We start from the raw sequence: 19,638 nt of genomic DNA, 5'->3' as shown, positions 1-19,638 counted from the left end.
AAAAGATGTTCTGCAAAAGTTCACATGAAGTTCCTACCTTCCTTGTGGCCAATATACAGGGCTGCACAGAGGCTGTACATCATTCAGCACAAATGTTACTTGCTTTTGTGAAAGAGTTGAATGTGTCTGTATTTCCTTTCTCAACATGGCTAAACTTGACTGTGCTGAGGAATAAGCAGAAGAAGCAAGTTGGCATTGAGAAATTGTCAGTATTCTTACGTCACCATTTTTTTTCCTGTTAAAGTGATCTAGGAATCACAAGATAGATGCTGTTAGTGTGTATGAATGACTGTAAGGGATTCAAGTGAATTGAACTAATGTGGTGGAAGGAATATGCAGGAAACATTTAATGGGACTTCTATGAACACAGTGGACTATTTGACTGTGTTTAAATACAACAAATTTGTCTTATATCATTACATCATCATAATACAAATCTGACTGTATTTTGTGCTCATTGGGGCTGTTCAAAACACATGGCCTACGACCTCTGTTATTTTTTCCTTGGAAGTGCTGCCCAGTATTTTCTGTACAGCCCCTAAATCATGATACATTGGGTTCATTCTACTCTTAGAGTTAGCATTGTGGTGCAAAATTCTAGTCTTGATTATATCAGGTTATATCCATACTGATTCATAAAGGGCTCAGAACCCCCAAGTTAAGTACTTTGCTTAGTTGTTCTCTCCTTCTATCAGTCTGTCTGGATGTCCTGTAACAGGGAGGTCTCTGGAGGTCTCTCTTTTGCTTACTATGTGGACTCTGATTCCATGGGACCTGTAGTTTGTAAGCTTTCATTGCATTATGATCTTTATGTTGCATAAGACCAAATGGTTTGTAGAATTCATTAGAGATGTTTGATAATTTATGTTCTGGTGGATTTACGGAGTAAAAGATGGAGGGGAAAAACTGAATGTATATAGAGCAAAACTATAATGTAAGGGCAAATTGGTATTAAAGATACTTTCACAATTTAGTGCTCTGAAAAAGTGCTAGAAGCAAAGCATTTTGCAAATATAGTAAGCCATTTAAACACCAAGCTGTGTCTGAGGGAGCAAGTGCAAAGGAGATTATCAAAATACAGCACAAATCTACACATCAACAGAGCAATCTAATTTACATTTTTTAATATATTTGCTTTTTCTCAAAATATATCACAGGATAAACAAAAGGAATTCAGAGAAATAACAAATAATGATGGACTCGGAAAGGCCATTAGGACATTTGTGGAAAAATAAGTCTGGAGATATAATCTCATAGAATCGAATCTGGAATGGAAGGAAAGGGTGTAAAGACTTGCACAAGATCAATAGAAGTATTAACATGTAGCACTCTGCAGTATTAAGGGCTGTGTTTAATTCTTAGTTTGTCTGCTTAGACCCAGTACATGCATTTCATTGTAAAATTTAATTTTTTTATTCTGTGGTTTTTACTGTAGTCTTGAGCACTGAGCTTGTTTTCTCTGCAGAATGTTTCCCAGTTCTTCAATGCCCATTTATGTGGATTGGATGCAAGACTCTAGGCAAGATCTTTCTGTCAGACATGCCTTTCTGCATTGTGCAGAGTTACCTGTTCCAAGGCTTTATTTTCATAAATAGGATTGTTATAATTCACCTCCACTTAATAAAAAATTACTGATTGGTTTGCAACTGAGTAGTACTATACCCATAGAGTAGAAACCTGCACTAACATCTCTGAGCACATGCTGCTATTTAGTTCATTAAATAATGACTTGCAAACTGATTTTTACTCAGCTGAGACATGCCTGGTAGAATAAAACATACCAGTAAGTAATGAATTTAGGAACTGAAAAAATGAAAATACTTTGAAAGTACTACAGGTTAGATGCAAACTTGTTAAGGTTCATTACTTTTCAATATGTTCTTTCTGATATACTTTACGTTGTCACAATGCAGGCTGTTGTAGTCTTGTCAGTGAATGATAAAACTGTTCAATTACTCTTTCTTACTTCACGGATCTGAGAAGTACGCTAAAGTATGCTTCAAAACTGTTAGGAAAATGGTTCTCAAAGTTCTGGCTTGTTTTCAAAAATAATTGCGTTGGGTAGTAGTTAACGTTTCTTATTTCATTTTTTTGCAAGGCTCTAAAACAATTCTGCTGCATCTATAAGATAATGAAGGCTTTTCATCCTCACTTTTGGGGAAAATGAGTAGATGTGAAGGCTTTTGTTGTCCGTTGGTTTGTGCCACAGAATGGCTGGTCAGTTGCCCTGATCGGAATGGCAGCCCAGCAGCCCAGCAAGACCAAGAAAGGGAAGTTCCAAGTGGATGACCTTTCCTCTTGTTGTAGGAAAGAAATGCTTGCTTACTAGAAGAGAAAGATATGAATTATGGTGTTCCCTGAAGGAAAAAGCAATAGCAGGAGAACTCAACAGCTAGAAAGGAGCTGTTTAGGTCTGCGCTCTTTAGCTGCAGAATATTGAGCCTTGTTATTCCACTGCTACAAAGCGGGTTGTATTCAAAACTGATTAAGAGCAATCCAAAGGAATGATTCAGAAGTAAAGATGAAGAAACATTCAGGACATAACCAAACTCCTCCTATCAAGCTTAAAAGAAAGGACAGTGAGTGAAAATCCTTGAAATGAGAGTTCTCCTTTTTTTTATAGCTAGCATCAATACAGCATTCTCTCCTTTGGATCTCATACGTTGACTTAGGGAGTTATCTCAGAAGAAAAAAGATGAACACATGAACACTTACTGAAGAATGAAAGAGAAATCCTTAAAAAGGGGGAATGAAAAGAAGTTTAAGTGAAGTCTGTGGATTAGATGGGCAACGTGCGAGTTAAAGTAGATCCAGTATTCAACAGGGAAGTGCAAAGAGAGCAGAATGTCATATTTATGCATTTGGAAAACAGGAGAGTTCTAGACATGCTCTTGGACATGAGAGAACTCTTAAAAAAGATAGGAGAATAAACTTAAAAAAACCCTTTTCTGACTGTATAATAAGGAAATAAATAAAAGCTAAGTTCATGTGCAGGTGGGAACAGTACAACTTTGACAGGAAGTCCATCTGTGAGGCCCAGGAGCACCTCTTCTTGTTTGCATATTGCTCAGATGAGAATCTGATCTGTAGGATATCGTTGTAAGTGGAAACTGAGATGAAATTCTGTTTGTCATTGCATCTTTAGATTACTTCAAACTTCTGCTCTGTCAGTAAACACGTTGGGAACAATGTTATGTTTGCATAGCATACATAAACTTTGTTGTCTAAAAAATTTTAAACGTTTTAAGCAATCATTAAAAATAAAAGCAGGTATTGTTGTGGATAGGTGGCATTATGCTGCAGTAGGATAAAAATTTACAGTTCAGTTAATTTCTGTATTGCTCTCATACACTGGAAACTTTGTGACTTTAGACAGATTAGTTTGTGTAGTTTCTCTTTTTAGGTATTCAAATAGTTTTCCAATTATTTTATTATTTTGCATTATTTTACAGAAATTATTTTACAGAACCTACTGTTTAGTCGGGGCCGTGCAGAATTGTGAGTGTGCAGATTTAGATACAGTGCTGTTTTATAATCCAAGCAACAGTGTTTGTGGTATAAAAATAAAGCTAATGAGATGTAGATTTAGTTTCAAGCAAAACAAAAATAACTTTTCTAAATAGGGAAAATTAGGAAAGTCTGTAAAAGCTAATAGGGAACTCAGGCCAGATTCTCAGCTTGATGAATTCTCAGTGCTTCACTGAAGTAAAGGTCTAATGCGGGAAGACCTGTCTTCAAATCACCAAAATACTTCCGAATGTGATGTGAGGTTTTCTTTGACGCCAGTAGGTGCAGGAAAGGGTGACAAGTGTGATAATTAAAAAGGAATCCCCCAGGAAATCTGATGCATTAATTTATTGTGAAAAATAGCACTGGGAGATACTGCGTACCCCACCGACCAGAAATACTTTACGGTTCACAAAGCAGTAGGCTCCAACCTACTGCATGGAGCAAAGAAAAATATTAGCAAATGGTAGCTATTGACAGCATAGGGGCAGTAAAAGGGGAAGAAAGGAACTTAAAGGTGTGTTGCCATACTGATTCCACAGGTTTTTCCCATTTACCTAGAGAAGCAGTCACCTTGGATGCTCAACGTTTACCGCAGAGCTTTTGAAGCACCTTATAGCATCTATCTGTGTTTCCTGGCAGTGATTTCCTAACTGACAGGACAGCAGTAAGACCATTGAATTGTGTGTCACACAAACTGTAGTGTGCATGGTAATCCTGCAAATCTTCTGTAGACTGGATACAAGATTGAGAAAGTCACTGATCAAATACTTGAGGATGCTGGACATCAAATGATATATCCAAAATTTCGGTAGCTTCAATTCTAAAATAGCAGGATACAGGATTTACTGAGATTAATTATTATATGAAAGTGTCTTAGCAGATTATTTCAGAGCTCCGGACTGTTGACTCCAGTGATTTAATTTACTGAGGCCTCTAATTTTCTAATATGCTTAGAAATGCTTTTCTGGTATATGCAAACTAATATAGCAGTGTAAACCCTAATGCAACTGTAAGAATTCTGCCTTGATAAAAGATCAATGAAATTAAAAGGATTAAGCCTGGGCCAAATCCGTGACAGCTTTGCTTACCACAGCATAGAGAAGCTTATGTGGAGCACTGAACAACCTTGTTCCTCCAATTGGGGTAAATTGTGGCTGTCACAGAGGAAAAAAAGTGCTGTTTTTCTGCCAGCTACTCCAAGAAGGGAAGGAGCATGCTTTCATCCTTCACCTTGAAGACAAACTATGTCATAATTTCAGGAAAGCTCGTGTTGTAAATGGGTGGCAGCAGTCGGGCTCACATGGGGCAGGGCCACAGGTGTCCCCGCACCATGTCCCCATCACCCATCCCTGCCTGCTCTGCGGTGGGACCCCTGGGCTGCCCTGCCCACCTGCCTTCAGCTTCTGCAGGTAGGTGGGTCATTCAGACAGCCTGTGAGATGGCCTTCTCCCAGCCGTCATTTCACAAGTGCTGTGCCAAGGTAGGTGAAATGCGTTGACCTTATTTTATGGGAGGCATTTATTAGGTGGTAGGAATTATTCAGTTATTTCTCTCTTTATATGAAGTGCTGGGCTAATTCTTATATTGTGTCTGTGTCTTTCAGTGCTCTTCTTAGATGAGATTTATACCTCATGAAATCAAATGGTGTAGGTGCAGCAATTCAATGTCAACTTGATTTATTTATTTCCCCAAAAATCCTGGGACAAATTAAGTGAAAGTTATATCTTTTTTTTTTTTTTTTTTCTTTTGTTGCTCTAACTACAGTGCTGAAGAGTGTGTCTGTATCTAATAGTCTTCATTTCAGTAGGGCTTTATATCTTAAATTATTTCACACTGCACTAACAGCTTACAGACACCTGAGTTAATGTGATCGGTCGCACAATTCTCTCAGTCCTTTAATCCCATTAAATCGTATATCATCCCCAATGCTCTCCCAGTGTTTTCCAAGCATTAAGCTCCCGGGTTTCCTCTCTGTGTTGTTTCAGACATGCCGGGGAGCCCGCACAACCAGTTCACATTCAGACCTCTCCCACCACCGCCTCCGCCGCCACACGCGTGCACCTGCACCAGGAAACCACCGCCGGCGGCCGACTCTCTCCAGAGGAGATCAATGACGACCCGCAGCCAGCCCAGCCCTGCTGCCCCAACGCCCCCCACCAGCACGCAGGATTCTGTGCATCTCCATAACAGCTGGGTCTTGAACAGCAACATACCGCTGGAAACCAGGTATGGACCGACCTGTTCTACACGGCTTATCCTAAATGTTAAAGAGGGGGGAGGTCTGACGCTGATGTGAGAAGATGAAGGACTGCACGATTACCATGCGAAAGCATTTTGATTTGAATCCATGTTGTGTAGCCATGTGTGGTTTTTTTTTTCCACTTGATTCATCTAGCTTGAAAGAGCTTGTAAAAGCATATGTTTTGCAAAGCTGGGGAAGAGACTGATTTTCTTAAGTAGTGTAAATTATGACTTTGAAGGTGTGTGCAGCAAAGTCTTGTGTTTATGTACTTGTATGACCATCCAACGTTCTCCCAGAGACATTTTGTAATCAGCAAGTAGAAGTTTTGTTTAATTGGTGATCTATGGCACTTCTGGTCTTGGTCCGTCTTCAGGCTTTGGCTTCCAGATGATAAGAAACAGTAGGAAATAATATTAAAATAATGTTTTCATCAAGGTGTATTTGAACATTTTATTGCACATACCTACAAAGAACACCATCTGATAATAGAGAAGTTATACAGGTCCAGGGCATTTATGGAGCATGAAGAGCCCTACCTTTGGGAGCTGGCAGAAGGACAGTTCAATTCCGGGTTCAGACACAACTATTTATAAATAATATATTCTGAAAATAGTGGAAAGCAAGTATATCCCGTGTCCAGCAAACCTGTGAATCAGTACTCAGCATTCTGCCTGCAGAACTACATGAACTGCTTCTTCTGTCATTTTGATCGTACATTTTTTTATTCCTGGTAGGTATTACCTAATCTGTTGGCTTTCATCAAATCTGTGTTTGATACTGAGCACAAACCCTTGATTTTCTACAATCTTTTTCCACTTCATTGTGAGCAGAGCACCAAGAAGTCTGGACTAGGGTTTCCTTTAGGTCTTGTAAAATTGTAGTTGGTGAAACACAGATAAATCTCTGACGTTTAGCCAATCTGATCAACAGAATGTAAGGTAATATGTAAAGAAGTGTTTTCTTGTCTATACACATATATCCAGTGTGTATTAACATTTATCACAATTATCACTGAGAACTGTATTTTCTCTTTTATAGAAATAAGTTCTTATTTTATTACATAATTTAATTTTAGTATACATCTTTAAACACTTAACTGCTGCTAATCACAACTGTCAAATTCATTTTTTCCTTACTGAAAGGTTATTAAGTTGGGATTGAGAAATAAATTGATTTGTTTTACAGTCAGACTTTCTTTATTTGTTTTAAGGATAAATTACAAAAAGAGTGAAAGAGGTTGGAAGCTTTCTGCCAAAAGGGAACATAAGGAAAATTTTCATTAACTAGTCCCTCATCTCTGTGTGTTTCTTCGAAATAGAAACAGAAAGACAAGGATAATGTTATTTTTCAAATTGTTACATTTGGAAATCCTTCTTAACTACATTTATCAAATTTCAAAATAAAAAACTGTCATTTAAATTTGAGAGAAATTTAAGAATATATGTTATTGAACAAGAGTATTTCAGGAAAAAAAAAGCAATAAGGGAATAATAATGAAATAATATTCATTGAAGATAGTAAAAAATACAAGTTTCAGATATTAATACATCACTAAGTATCATTGAAATTCCATTACTCTTTAAATGTGCTTTAAAAAAATCAATATTCAAGAGATGGCTAGGATCAGAGCTTCTGTTCACATAATCTTTATAAAGATAAATCTCTGCCCCTTGTGATGTAACAAGCTTATCTATCCATACCTTCTGCTATGTGAAAGGTTTTTCCCTAGGCATTCTTTGCCAACTGAGTATCTTTTAGCTTCCTTCAGTCAACACTGAAGTAGATCTTAATTAGCCTCTCTGTATCCCCATTCACTATTTCCTCTTCAGACCTCCTTGCTGGGGAAAGTACTTTCCCATTTTGAATCTTGTTCAATTTCTTTCCTTTTTTTTTTTTTTTTTTTTTTTTAAGTTTTCCAGATTTCATACTTTTTATGAGGTGTATTTTCTAGTGTAATTTCTAGGTACCTATTTAAAGCTAAAATCTCTATAACTGGATAGTGATGAAAGGGCTGTGCAGTGGACTAGGGATTCAGACTGGAATCCATACTGCTGGCTCCCCTTTGGCAATTCACTCCCTCTGGGAATTTCACACATTCCTGACCTCTAGTGGTTGTTTCAGCTGTTCTGTGCACCCTCTGTTAGTTGGCTGCAGCCTCTCCTCAAGGTGACTGAAAGGAGAATTTGCAAGGCTGTTCACCAAGATGTATCTGCAGTTGGTGTGAGAACAAGTGACATAGTAGGGCAGCATTGTAATAAAGAACATCTGTGGTCACTGCTTCTCAGAAGGCTGTAGTACGCAGCACAGCTTTAGAGAAAAAGAAAAGATAGCAGCTTGTTCTTTCCTGTCTTTAACAGACAGTGATTCAGCCAGAATTGAATAAAAATATTGGCCTAATATCTGGGTTCTCTTGCCTTCCTCCAGCATTGATGTTTATCTGTCCATTAAAAATAATCCTGTAAAATAAAGGGCAGCATGTCAATGGCGGCTGCATTTCTGCGCTAAGTCTTTAATAGTGCAGAATCTACCTAATATGTGCATACTAATACATCTAAGTAGATTTATTTTTTTTCTAATTTGGAACATTTGTAATCAAAAAGAAGATTTAGAGACAGTAATTCATTCCCTGCTGTAATAACTGGGCGGAAATCAGAATGCACATGTTCAGCTTTTCTATTCAACCGTATCTCCTGTTAATCCATAAACAGCACATGTGTTTGCATGGTTTAGCTACAGCCACGTAGTATTAGAGATTTTTCAGACAGAAAAAGATTCCCTAAACCTAATCGTGTGACTCGAAATCCTGGTCACTCTGCATACTCAGAAATGAGGCAAGTTCACGAGGCTGCTCATAATGTGCCATATTTATGGAAAAGAAAATCCTGTAGTTCTGAAAATGTTGAACATACTCTGATGGGACTTGTTCAGCCTTGAGAAGGCTGCAAGGAGACCTCATTGCAGCCTTCCAGTATTTAAAAGAGGATTATAAATGGGAGGGGAATCAACTGTTTACTCAGCTAGATAGTGACAGGACAAGGGGGAATGGTTTTAAGCTCAAAGAGGGAAGGTTTAGATGGGATGTCAGGGGAAAGTTCTTTACAGAGAGTGCTGAGGTGCTGGAACAGCTGCCCAGAGAGGCTGTGGATGCCCTGCCCCTGGAGATGTTCAAGACCAAGTTGGATGAGGCAGTGGGCAGCCTGGTCTAGTGCCAGTGGTGGCTCTGCCTGTGGCAGGGTGGTTGGAACTCAATGATCCTTAGGGTCCCTTTCAACCCAAGATATTCTGTTATACTATGATTCTATTATTAGAGTTGCACTCTTATGCAGTTGGTCTTTGAAACCTACTTCAGGCTGGAAGAGCCTGTAGTAAAGACATTTACTGTGATATGTGTTCAAGGAAGCTTTCTGTAGACTAAAACTTGGTTATATGTTTTATTTAAAAGGGCAATTCTGAAACTCAGTTTTGTGGGCTGATCCACAAAACGTTCTTAGCAGCACCCAGCTTACTGGCCCAACTGTTTATAAAGGAGCAGAGCAATGGCTAGTGCAACCTTTGGCAAAGCCAAGAGCAGTCCAGAGCTCTGCCACTGCCAAGTTCTTTGCAATCCTGGTGGGTCTGACTCTAAGCAACCAAAGTGAAGGCAGGAATTAGGAAGGCCTTAAATCTTTCAGGTACAAGTCCTAGAGTAGCTGCAGATGAAGAAACTGGAGACAAACTGTACCGTAGCTGCAGAACTTACAGCAGCTCACTGTGCCGACTGACCATTGTGCAGCCTTCAAATGCATGTGCAGATTCTGCCTGTGCACCTGCACACAATTGGAAAAACAACTTATTCATTATTAAAATGTCTTATGGACATGCAGTAATTTCATTCTGTCACACAAAAAACTAATTTGTAAGTATTATGAGAAAAAGACTGGAAAGACTTTTCACACCGCATGAAAACACAGGAAACATTGATTGTCTTCTTCAGGATAACATTATTGGGCTCATAGATAAATTGATTTCTTCTACTCCCCTAGAATAAGTACTCACAACCTATTGCCTGTTCTCTTCCTTTCCGATAAAATAATTGTTTTTTTCAAGTTTCATGGACACTTTGCTCTAATGTTTCAAATCTTATGATTTACATTGTCATTATCTCTGACAGCCCCATCTGAACATAGCTTACTGCTTTTTATGGAATTTGTATTAAATCCTGACAATTCAGCGGAATGTTTTTCATTTCCTCCATGCCCTGTTAGTTGGCTTAGTGTTTGTTTCCATAAATATCTCATTTTTACTTATTTTTTTCTTTTTTTTAATTTTCAGTTCAGTTAAATTTCAAAATAAGAAGAGAAAGCATCAGATATGTATTATTAGCTTAAATTATTCCTGATGTTCCCTATAGTATATTGCAGACCCCCCTCCATAGATAAACATGCTTATTTTGGGTAGTTTTATATTTAAATTGCCTAAGGATTTGAATTTTTTTTTCTGTCTCCATATCAAGAATTACTTCATTTTAATTTTGTTTCAGTGTGCTCATTTTTACTCCTGTATTGTGCGTTAGTATTTTACATATTTGCTTGTCCCATCCTTTTTTAAACCCAATTTTTTTCTAGTTCCTATAACCTATTTAGCAGTGTTGGCAGTAAGGTTAATGCTGTGCTGAATGGACTGAAATCTCCCTTCAATGCACTGGCAATGAGCCAAGCACTGTGAAAAAGACAGCTTAATTTAAGCAATCTTATCACCGCGGTAATAGCTCCTCTAAAGGGACAGTAAGGTACCAGACCATGAACCTGTGATTCAATTATCATTAATTCATATAAAACTTAGAAATACTAGAATATTAGGAGAAGTATTTGGGGTTCAAGGCAGTTGTGATTTTGCCTTAGTATTCAGCAGTACTTCAGAGTTCTCAAGTTTGATTGTGACTCTGAACGGTGACGTTTTGAGAGTTTATTGAGCTCCTCATGTAGGTGGTATCATTCTTTTTTTTTTTATCATATATTTATGTGAGGTGCAAGTTTGAGGCTCTGGGTTTCTGTTTTCCTGCAAAGGTCATCTTGTTTGTGATGCATTTTAGAGCAGGGGAGGCCATAGCAACTATCACTTAGCAAGGGAGAATTCAGTGCTGTGGTTTTTCCTTGTTCTTTTTTAATCAAACTCATAATTATTCTTGCTCTTCAAAAATGCATTGATAGCCTTTCAAACCGCAGAAACCTGTACATACTCACTTTCTGTTCAGGCTGTAGTACTGCTAAAAGCAGAAATAACTACAGAAAAATGCATACATAGGAGTACACAAACATTTCAGAGTGAGCTCTTGAAAATTTGTTATTTCTCCTTGGTCTCTTGTTTGAGCAACCTGTGAATCCAGCCCCCAGTGAGGAGATACAGGAAGTAATTCTGTGCCTACTTTGTTTCCCAGTTCAAGATTTGCATAGTGAACAGAATGGCTTTTATAGGTCCAGGAGCATGCAGATGTTGATGATCATAAACCTCCAAGCAATCATTTGAGCAGTGCAATTCATTAGGAACCTGTTTGTGAATGGAGCCTTCCCCTGCTTAAATGACCGTCCTCATGGTTATTCCAAAAATATAAATGCAGGGAGCTTCATTTATGATCCTTCCAACATTCTTTGGTATTTGCTATTTTGACATTTCTCTTGTAATTTGTTGTTTTCTACTTAATTAAACAATAAATCTAAGCAGTTGAGAGACTGATCATATTAAAAACCAACATGTGGCAAGGGGTTTAAATCCAGTCCAACTCCTGTGTGTTTTCACCATGCAGAAGATCTAAAAAAAATTAAGGCTTCTGAACTGTAAAAGACGAATTGAAAAGAGTAAATATGACAATGAACTTAAAATAAAAGCTGTAAATATGACCTTAACTTTAATAATGCACGAATGAAACCATTCTTTACAGAAATAAAAATGTAAACATTTGTCAGCTACAGTGAATTACAATTTTAATGTCAGCAGCTCTGGCACTTGAGGATCCTTCTTTTGAAAAATTTGAGACCCAGTCACTTCAGTCAATGAGGCGATTGCTCATGTACTCTCCTGTAAGGCTTATTTGGGAAAAGCTGTGGTTTAGATTTCCCTGGAACAAGATGATTGTATATGCATGTGTAAGTGGTTTTATGCTGCCTTAATGTAGTAACTTAGGCTGTCATGCTGCATATAGTCTTTGCTCATTATTTTGAATAATGGAAGAGTATATGAAGTAGTAAATAAAAGTAGAGTTACGTTGCTATTTTATGGCCACCAATAAGCAAGAGCACCTGTTATCTTTCTATAAAACATAGTATTTTCATTTACAAAAGCAGAAAGAGACTAGAGTGTAAATCTGGAAGGAGAAAAAGAATTCCAGATTAATACAGCAGGTCTGTGCTGATTTGGAGAACAGACACTGCGCAGCGAAGAGAGTCACAGATCTGCAGAACAGCCTATCATTTTATTTGTGAAAGAAACATAGGTATGTGGAATGTTATTGCCCTAAAATGTGTATCTATTCCCTAGCTTGCTACTTCTAGGAAATCTGTTTTGGATAACTAGATAATACTTTCCATAGGAAATATGATACACATCTCATCAAGTAAGAAGTGCTGATAGTATCATTTGTCACTTTAGATTTACACCTTGGCTTTTGACCGTACAGAATTTTGAGCATAGATGTAGTAATAAATTCAGCTGGAACACGCATGAATACTCACAGGAGGAAATTCATGGCAAAGAGAACCATGGCTGCCTGTCTACTTTAGTTATGTCATGTTCTTTTCTTTTGGTCTATGTCACACTTTTAACCACAGATTATAAGGGAAAAAAATACGATATTAATATATTTATCCTTCTCACTTCATGGTTTCAAAGTACTCTGCAAATATTGCATACTATTCTTTACAGAAAAGATGCAAATGTGTGTTTATAAATCCTGTATTTATATAATTATTGTCCCAGATTTCTTCCAAGGACTTCAAAGTCTCATCACATGCTTTGCAGAGCTGACTCGCCTACAGCAACAACAGGCAAGTGAGTCAGCACCATGTCACTTCTGTTGGCTGTGCTGAAGTGCTAAGTAAGGGACACAGACTTTACATCTTTTAGCATCCAGAGTCACAGGGCAAGGTTTTCAAACACTGAGTAAAGTAAACAGTGGTGAATAAAGGGAAACGTCAGTGATTAAAAACCAAGCCCTGCTCAAAGAGGAAATCTTAACAAAGCAGTTGTACTCCCAATGACAAATCTCTGCTGTCCCACTGAGATTTAAAGGTATTTCAATTGTACACATAAAAATAGAATGATTAAAATAAATTAGATAAATACTGTTCATGGCCATTTCCCTCTTCTTTGACTCAGGCATTTTGTTTCTTTCAGTCCTTGTACGCAGAGAGGCAAAACAGGCATACCACTGCACTGGATAAAATTATGGGTCAGATTTTTTCTATAAGTCATATCATATAATTCCCATACTGTTCTGCTGGGTTGATTTTAAAGAAGCCAGGATGATTAGTGTATCTTTCTGTATTAAGTAAACATATTTTATACTATGTACCTCCCATACCATATCTGTCACATCTTTATACTAAACTCTTTGCTAAATATGGGAGATAAAGGAGTGACTTACAAACAGACGTCCATATTCTGATCATCATGTAAGTTTAGAAGTTTCCTCTTTTCTTCCTCTTCCATTTCTGACAAGGAATAGAATAGATAGAAAATGAGTAAAGAGCAAGTTTCTGCTTCTTTCCAGTGCCACAGGAAACACTGTTCTAGAAGAGTCAGGTAGTAATGGGTTTGTTTGGGATTTATTTGCCCAAGTAAATTAAAAGGGCAGCTGTTTCAGTTCCAGTCCCTTTTGATACCAACTTTGCATATATTTTCATTTCGGCAAAAATCAGAATTGTTCTTATGTATCAACAGCTACGCCTCTGAAAAATTCCCCTTGTACTTCTGGTGTCTAAATCAGCCTGTCCTGCTTGGGAAACCACAGCAGTGAAGAACTGAGTTTGCAGACAGTTGCTCATTGGAGCATTGGCTCCAGTTGAAGTTAGAATCTTTTTCCTCCTGTTATTTTTGATTGAAAGAGTCCAAGGATTGGATGCTTTATTTTTGGAGAGATGAACAAGTGGACAGATAGGTGAACTGGCATGGTGATTGTGAAGTGACTTGACTTCGTGAATGGGTGCAGATTATGTCTTGTTCCTCTTATTCCTCTTCTTGTTGAGGATATTATCTTCTTGGTTTTGAAAGTTTTTGATGTTTTTGTGAATGCTTTAGAACTTCCCCCACTTCTTACACTTCTGATAATGTAATATGTTCTTTAAATTCTCTGATTTATTTTTATTTGTTTTCAGTCAAGTTAAAAAAAAAATTAAAAAAGCTTTACCTTTTCTCTCTGATCGAATAGTAAGGCTCATGCCAGGCTGCATATAAACTTTTGAACTGCAGTTTTTATTATTTTGCTCCTCAGAGGGAACCTGATTTTATGGAATTGATAGCAACAGCTTAGCGTGTCTTAACAACCTTTGGGAGCAGCAATGTGTTTAGACAGATGAGGAGTCATCTGAGTTTATGAGAACGTAGTTGCAGTCTAGCTTTGGAAATTTGTCTTTGTGCCACCAGTGTTTTTCAAATTCTGTTGAAGTGTCTTTGGGCACTCAATAAACTCTCTCAAAAAATATGAAATGCATAAACAATTGTGATTTTTAACATTTTCTCGACATTATTTCACTGGTAGCTCTCTTTTCACCATGATCTCAATTTTATTTGAACAAGTTAGAGCTATGTAAATTCTCCTCTGTGTCAGTGTAGTCATCTGTCTACAGGGGTATGAGCTGGATCCAGCATCTGTCTGTACTTCTGCTATTAAAGAAACCCATCTGCACGCTAGTATTTTACCACTAGGCTGTGAAGCCACATTTTTAAATCCTTGTGCAAAAGAATGAAAATATTCCTGCCTATTGATTGCAAGTCTATTAGGAGTAGTAATAACTTAATAACTTCATAACTTCTGGTTCAGCATCTCTTTACCTCTGATACCTTTTGGCTGTGCACCTTAAAGGTCAATCAGTGCTGCCAATATCAGACCATTTTGCAGTAATTTCCCAAAAAACTGAAGGAAAAAATATCACATAAGTGGGTCTCCTTAGGTTATTTATTAATAATGTAAGGCAATTGAATTACTGTTAACTGATTAATATATGTAATGTTTGTGCATGTTGCTATGTACATATGTGTATGTATAATATATGTACATGCTGGTATAATAACACATTTCTTACTTTACATGATGAGTCAGCTCCCTAGAAGATCACTAGGACTTTTGAATTTTGCTGCAATGTTCTTATCCACTGCAAGTCCAAGTGATTATGTATCTTGTAAGTGCTGACTAAAAAGTAAGACCTCGTACTTGCAGAAGCCTCCATGTGTGACGATGAAGCACTGAAACCAAAATAACCAACTGTATTCTGATGGTCTGATAGAAGCAAAACAGAATATATAGTCCTGCAGACAGTGGTGTTATTTCTTGGAATTTATTATATTCCTATATTTGAATTTAGAGTTTTTGAACTCACATACTCAATATAGATAGCATTACCATGTTCAGAGCATTCCCATCTATCAAATAAGGGCCATAGAATATATATCTACAACTACAGAAAGGAAAGGAAATTGGAGTCAACCTTGTATAACTTCTGGATGCTGTGCTCCATAAAGTTCAGTTGTCCATTTGTTGGTTGAGTGCCACTTACTTGTGCAAGAAGTATGATGCAAGAATGACTGGTACTCAGTGTCAGTAACACAAAATTTCCTGCTTGTGGTTCATCACAGGCATCATGACATACAGGCACTGTGAGTGCAAGCTGGCCACTATCCTTGTTTGCTTTCTTTTTTTGTGGAATTGCCTGAACAATGGGCTTTTTACCAGTTACAACTGCTCTGCAGTATCCTTTTATTTTCTACAAACTGCCATTTTGGAGAACCATAACCTTTCTTTCAAAATGTTACAATGGAGATACATAATACCATACTCATTACACCTTTTTAGCAATTACCTTTTCAGGAACAAGTATTTACAATATTCTTGAAGTCAAATGTCACACTATAATAATATTTCATACTCTCGAGTGTTTGATCCCGTGCACTTCACACTGTGGATGTAGCACTGGGAAGACTCTGTACCAGCCCAGTGCTGGTCAACTGTCTGAAGCTGAGAAGTGTGCCTGGGGCTTCTGACTTGCAGACATCCAGTGCCTGATGCTAGTCCTTCAGTTCTGGCACACACAAGTCGCAGTACCTGGGTATACAGAAGGGCTACAGAGACCCAGGCTGAAGCAGCACCTCAGGGGAAGTCCTTGTTATGCCAGCTGTGTCATGTCACCACCTCTTCACTTCTCACCTCTGCTTACGGCAGAAAGCTGAGATGACACACACCTGAAGCAGCTGAGGGAATGGCAGGAGACCTAGGTGGGCCTCCGTCAGAAAAGAGTGCACTCAAGATGTTTAATCGCTCATATAAGGAATGAAAGACCAAAGAACATTGGTGTTTTCAAAGGAATATTTGGTGTGATCAGTCCTGATTTTGTCCCGTTCTACCACAATTTCAGAGTGCACAGCACTCTGAGTTATTGTTTCAAATTAAACATTCTTTCCTAATCCTCTTGGAGAGCTCTGAATGCCATCCACCTTCCTGCAGGAAGCCACTCTGTATTTCTGCACTGGCCTCCATGCTGCGCGGCCCACTTCTGTACCTTGTTTTTTGTGCTAATGTAGATGCTCCCTATTTTGTCTTGAAGTCAATCAGCCCTCCAGCCTTCTCTGAAATTGGTCTCCAAATGAATTCGTTCTTAGCATGATGAGAATCACCATAATAAGCAAAAACGTTTGATGAAAAACTGCTCTCAGAATAGCTCAGTTAAGAATACTAGAGAAATCGTACTTACAGGCGAAAGACTTTCAAAATTTATTGTACTTTTGATTTTCTACTAAGTAGACTCTTACTACTTTTCCTTTTTTTTTTTTTTTTTTTTTTTTTAAAGGATGTATTTTGGAGAGAATCCACAATAAAAACAAATACTCAAAGCGGGGATGGCTTTTCCCTTTCTTTTCCTGGGGAGATGAGCGCAGCTGGCTGTGTGTCTGCATGCAGAGCAGGTGCTGCAGGCCAAGTCTGCATCCCAGGCACGGCTGTGCCAGCAGCACAGGGCTGGCACCTCAGGCTGCCCCATCCCTACACTGCTCTGTGCCGGCACCTTAGGAGGTGTTCATCTTGTTTTTGTTGAAAGGCTGCTGGAAATCTTGCTGTGTGGTTACAAAGTCATATATGCTTCTAGAGCAGAGAATGTTCAACTATATCTTTTCCTGACTTTTGTGTTTTCTGTAGATGTTTGCACTATTTATCATGCAATGCTTAATAGTGCCTTTTGCTCCTTGCAGCACAAACTGGTTTTTACAATGTGGTTCTTTGTCTTCTTTTTGTAGGCATTTCCTATTTAAACATGGATCGGGGTCTTCAGCAATCTTCAGTGCAGCCAGTCAGAACTATCCTTTAACATCCAATACTGTTTACTCTCCACCTCCTAGGCCTCTTCCTAGAAATACCTTTTCTAGACCTGCCTTCACTTTTAGCAAACCTTACAGGTGTTGCAACTGGAAGTGCACTGCTCTGAGTGCTACTGCCATTACGGTTACGCTGGCGTTGTTGCTGGCCTATGTTATCGGTAAGCCTCTCTTTCTTTTCTATGCTGAGTTGTTTGTACCTTTTCTGCTCTGCTGTCATGCTTGCTTTTACTCTGAATTACTCTACAAATTGTGTTTTACTAATAATGTTTGCCGTGGGATGCTTTGCGAATTCTGGCGAGCAAAATCCCAGGTTGGCCAGAGGTTGAACACAGAATTCTCATTAACTTATTGCATTGTTAACCTCGATGCTGCCTAATACAGAAATAAATACTACTCAGGATGACATATTTATACCAACAGAGGACTCCTACTGATTTTAATTGCTGTGATATTTTTCTTAAATTAAACATCTGATTTTCATATGAAGGCTTACAACATTGTTTCTCTTAAACGTTTGTTCTGAACAGCTATCTGTAACCCTAAACAGCATTTTGGTTTGCTATCATATTTTGTTTCTTCAATCTGATCTGTTTAAATCTTTCCTATTTTCCCTTTAATACTCATTTCACTGACTAACCTTGCAACTAGCTCTAAAATGATGTAGTGTTTTAAACCATAATTTCTACATATTTTCTAGAATGTATTTCTGTCTTTATGTTTGAGAACAATGTGACATAGATTGAAGTACAAGTACTTAATTTCAAACTCATTTTTGGTAAGTAACTGATTTTACAATTTTGTTGGCATGATAGATTGGCAGCATTTATCACTGTAGCTAGAAACTCCTTCCTTGTTTATTTTTTGAAGGTGGGCTTCGAGTCTGTGTGATTAAAACCATACATGAGAGAAAAATGTTTTCCTTACTGTGTGGCATTTTGGCTGAACACCAACTGTAATGTTCTTTCAGTCTGAATTGAAAATGTTATAAAAGGTTCATTTTATCAAATGTTTCAAGGTGAGCAGAAGCCAGAGTATCCCCACTGTCTTATGGTGTGAGTGGGAACAATTCTGAGTTTGCCCAGAAGCTGATACTTGGTAAAAGTGGTACAGATACTGAGATGCAGCTCCATGCAGAAAAGCAGCCATTGGTTTTCTGCATTCCATCCATAAGCTTCCTTGATGAAAATGATGATGATGAAAATTCCAGTCACTTCCATTTCCCACTGTATCTTTTGTCCCATAGTGACAAAGTTCTTGTTGTTGGTGAGCTGCTCATGGCGAGGGATTTTTTTCTGACATCCTCATCTAATGCAGATGGGAAAGCAGATTTGATCGTTTCTGGTGTATGATTATTTGAAAGCACCTGAGGATCTAGTAAGCTACATTAATTGCAGATTTACATAACAGCTGCTGAACATATGCCCTCAGTTAGGACTGGCTGTATAATTTTTGCAGCCTCATCTGCTTGCTACATATATATCTCACCAACACTGCTTCTGTTTTATCTGAAGCACTCTGTGTTTCATCCCTGCTTAGATTTCAGTCTCTGCCACTGAATAGTTTTTAACTTTCTTGAGATGTTCTGCTGTAAATCATTGGTCTGAGAAGGCTGTAAGTGCTCAATATCACTAGGATGTTAAAAACTCTATATGAGCTGCCTGTAGACATGTCTTTCTCTTAAGATTGTAACATACAAGTATGTCTTCTTGATTTAGGCAGAACTGGGTAAAATTAATGTACCTTTGAATTGCATATAAATGATTAGTATTTCTAGATATATTTTAGACATAAAAATGTAATTAGGAAAACATGAGTTGGAATTAAGGTTAAAAACCGTGGCATATTTACAGCAGAAACCCGGCTTTCTACATTTTGCAGCCTGGAAGACCAGAAATTCAATGAACCAGAAATTCTAACTTAAAAGATTTTCCAAAATGCCATTATTTGCTCTTATTTTCACCAGATTTTTTTTTCAGTTGCATAAGTTTTTTCCTGTAAATTTGGCAGTTAGCTTGTTTATTCCAAATTAATATTCTGCTGCCCATTTCTGGTTGGTACATTTAAATGCATTTGTGATCTGTCCTTAATTCTTTCCATTTGATTAGATATGGATACCAGCATATGAACTGATTTCAAAGTTCAATTGCTATGTAGGCTTTCATATTTTGCATTCCACGTTAAGAATTTAAATGTGAGTGTTTTATATGAGAATAAGTGGATGTATGGAATCAGACAGCAAGTAACCTGTGTGGTTAGATTTCACTGCAGCAGGTATCTTCTCTTTGCTCACCATGCTTAACACTGCATTGGCTCCCTGAGTCCTTGCTCTA

The 19,638-nt window shown here is 37.9% G+C and overlaps 1 protein-coding gene across 7 annotated transcripts in view; it reads left to right on the top strand.

Annotated features, from left to right (window-relative positions):
• Positions 1–19,638, top strand: part of TENM1 (teneurin transmembrane protein 1) — an 823,045-nt gene that overhangs the window by 668,231 nt on the left and 135,176 nt on the right. For all 7 annotated transcript variants that reach the window (XM_052673651.1, XM_052673650.1, XM_052673645.1 and 4 more), the window contains 2 exons: positions 5,496–5,736; positions 17,228–17,466. In XM_052673651.1, coding sequence (XP_052529611.1) covers positions 5,496–5,736; positions 17,228–17,466 — 480 coding nt within the window. The remainder of the gene's footprint in view (positions 1–5,495; positions 5,737–17,227; positions 17,467–19,638) is intronic.

The sequence above is a fragment of the Tympanuchus pallidicinctus genome, unplaced genomic scaffold (genome assembly GCF_026119805.1).
Source record: "Tympanuchus pallidicinctus isolate F22 unplaced genomic scaffold, pur_lepc_1.0 scaffold13, whole genome shotgun sequence".
Classification (NCBI taxonomy): Eukaryota; Metazoa; Chordata; class Aves; order Galliformes; family Phasianidae; genus Tympanuchus; species Tympanuchus pallidicinctus.
The sequence above is the reverse complement of the archived record's forward strand: the minus strand, read 5'-3'. Positions and strand labels throughout refer to the sequence as shown.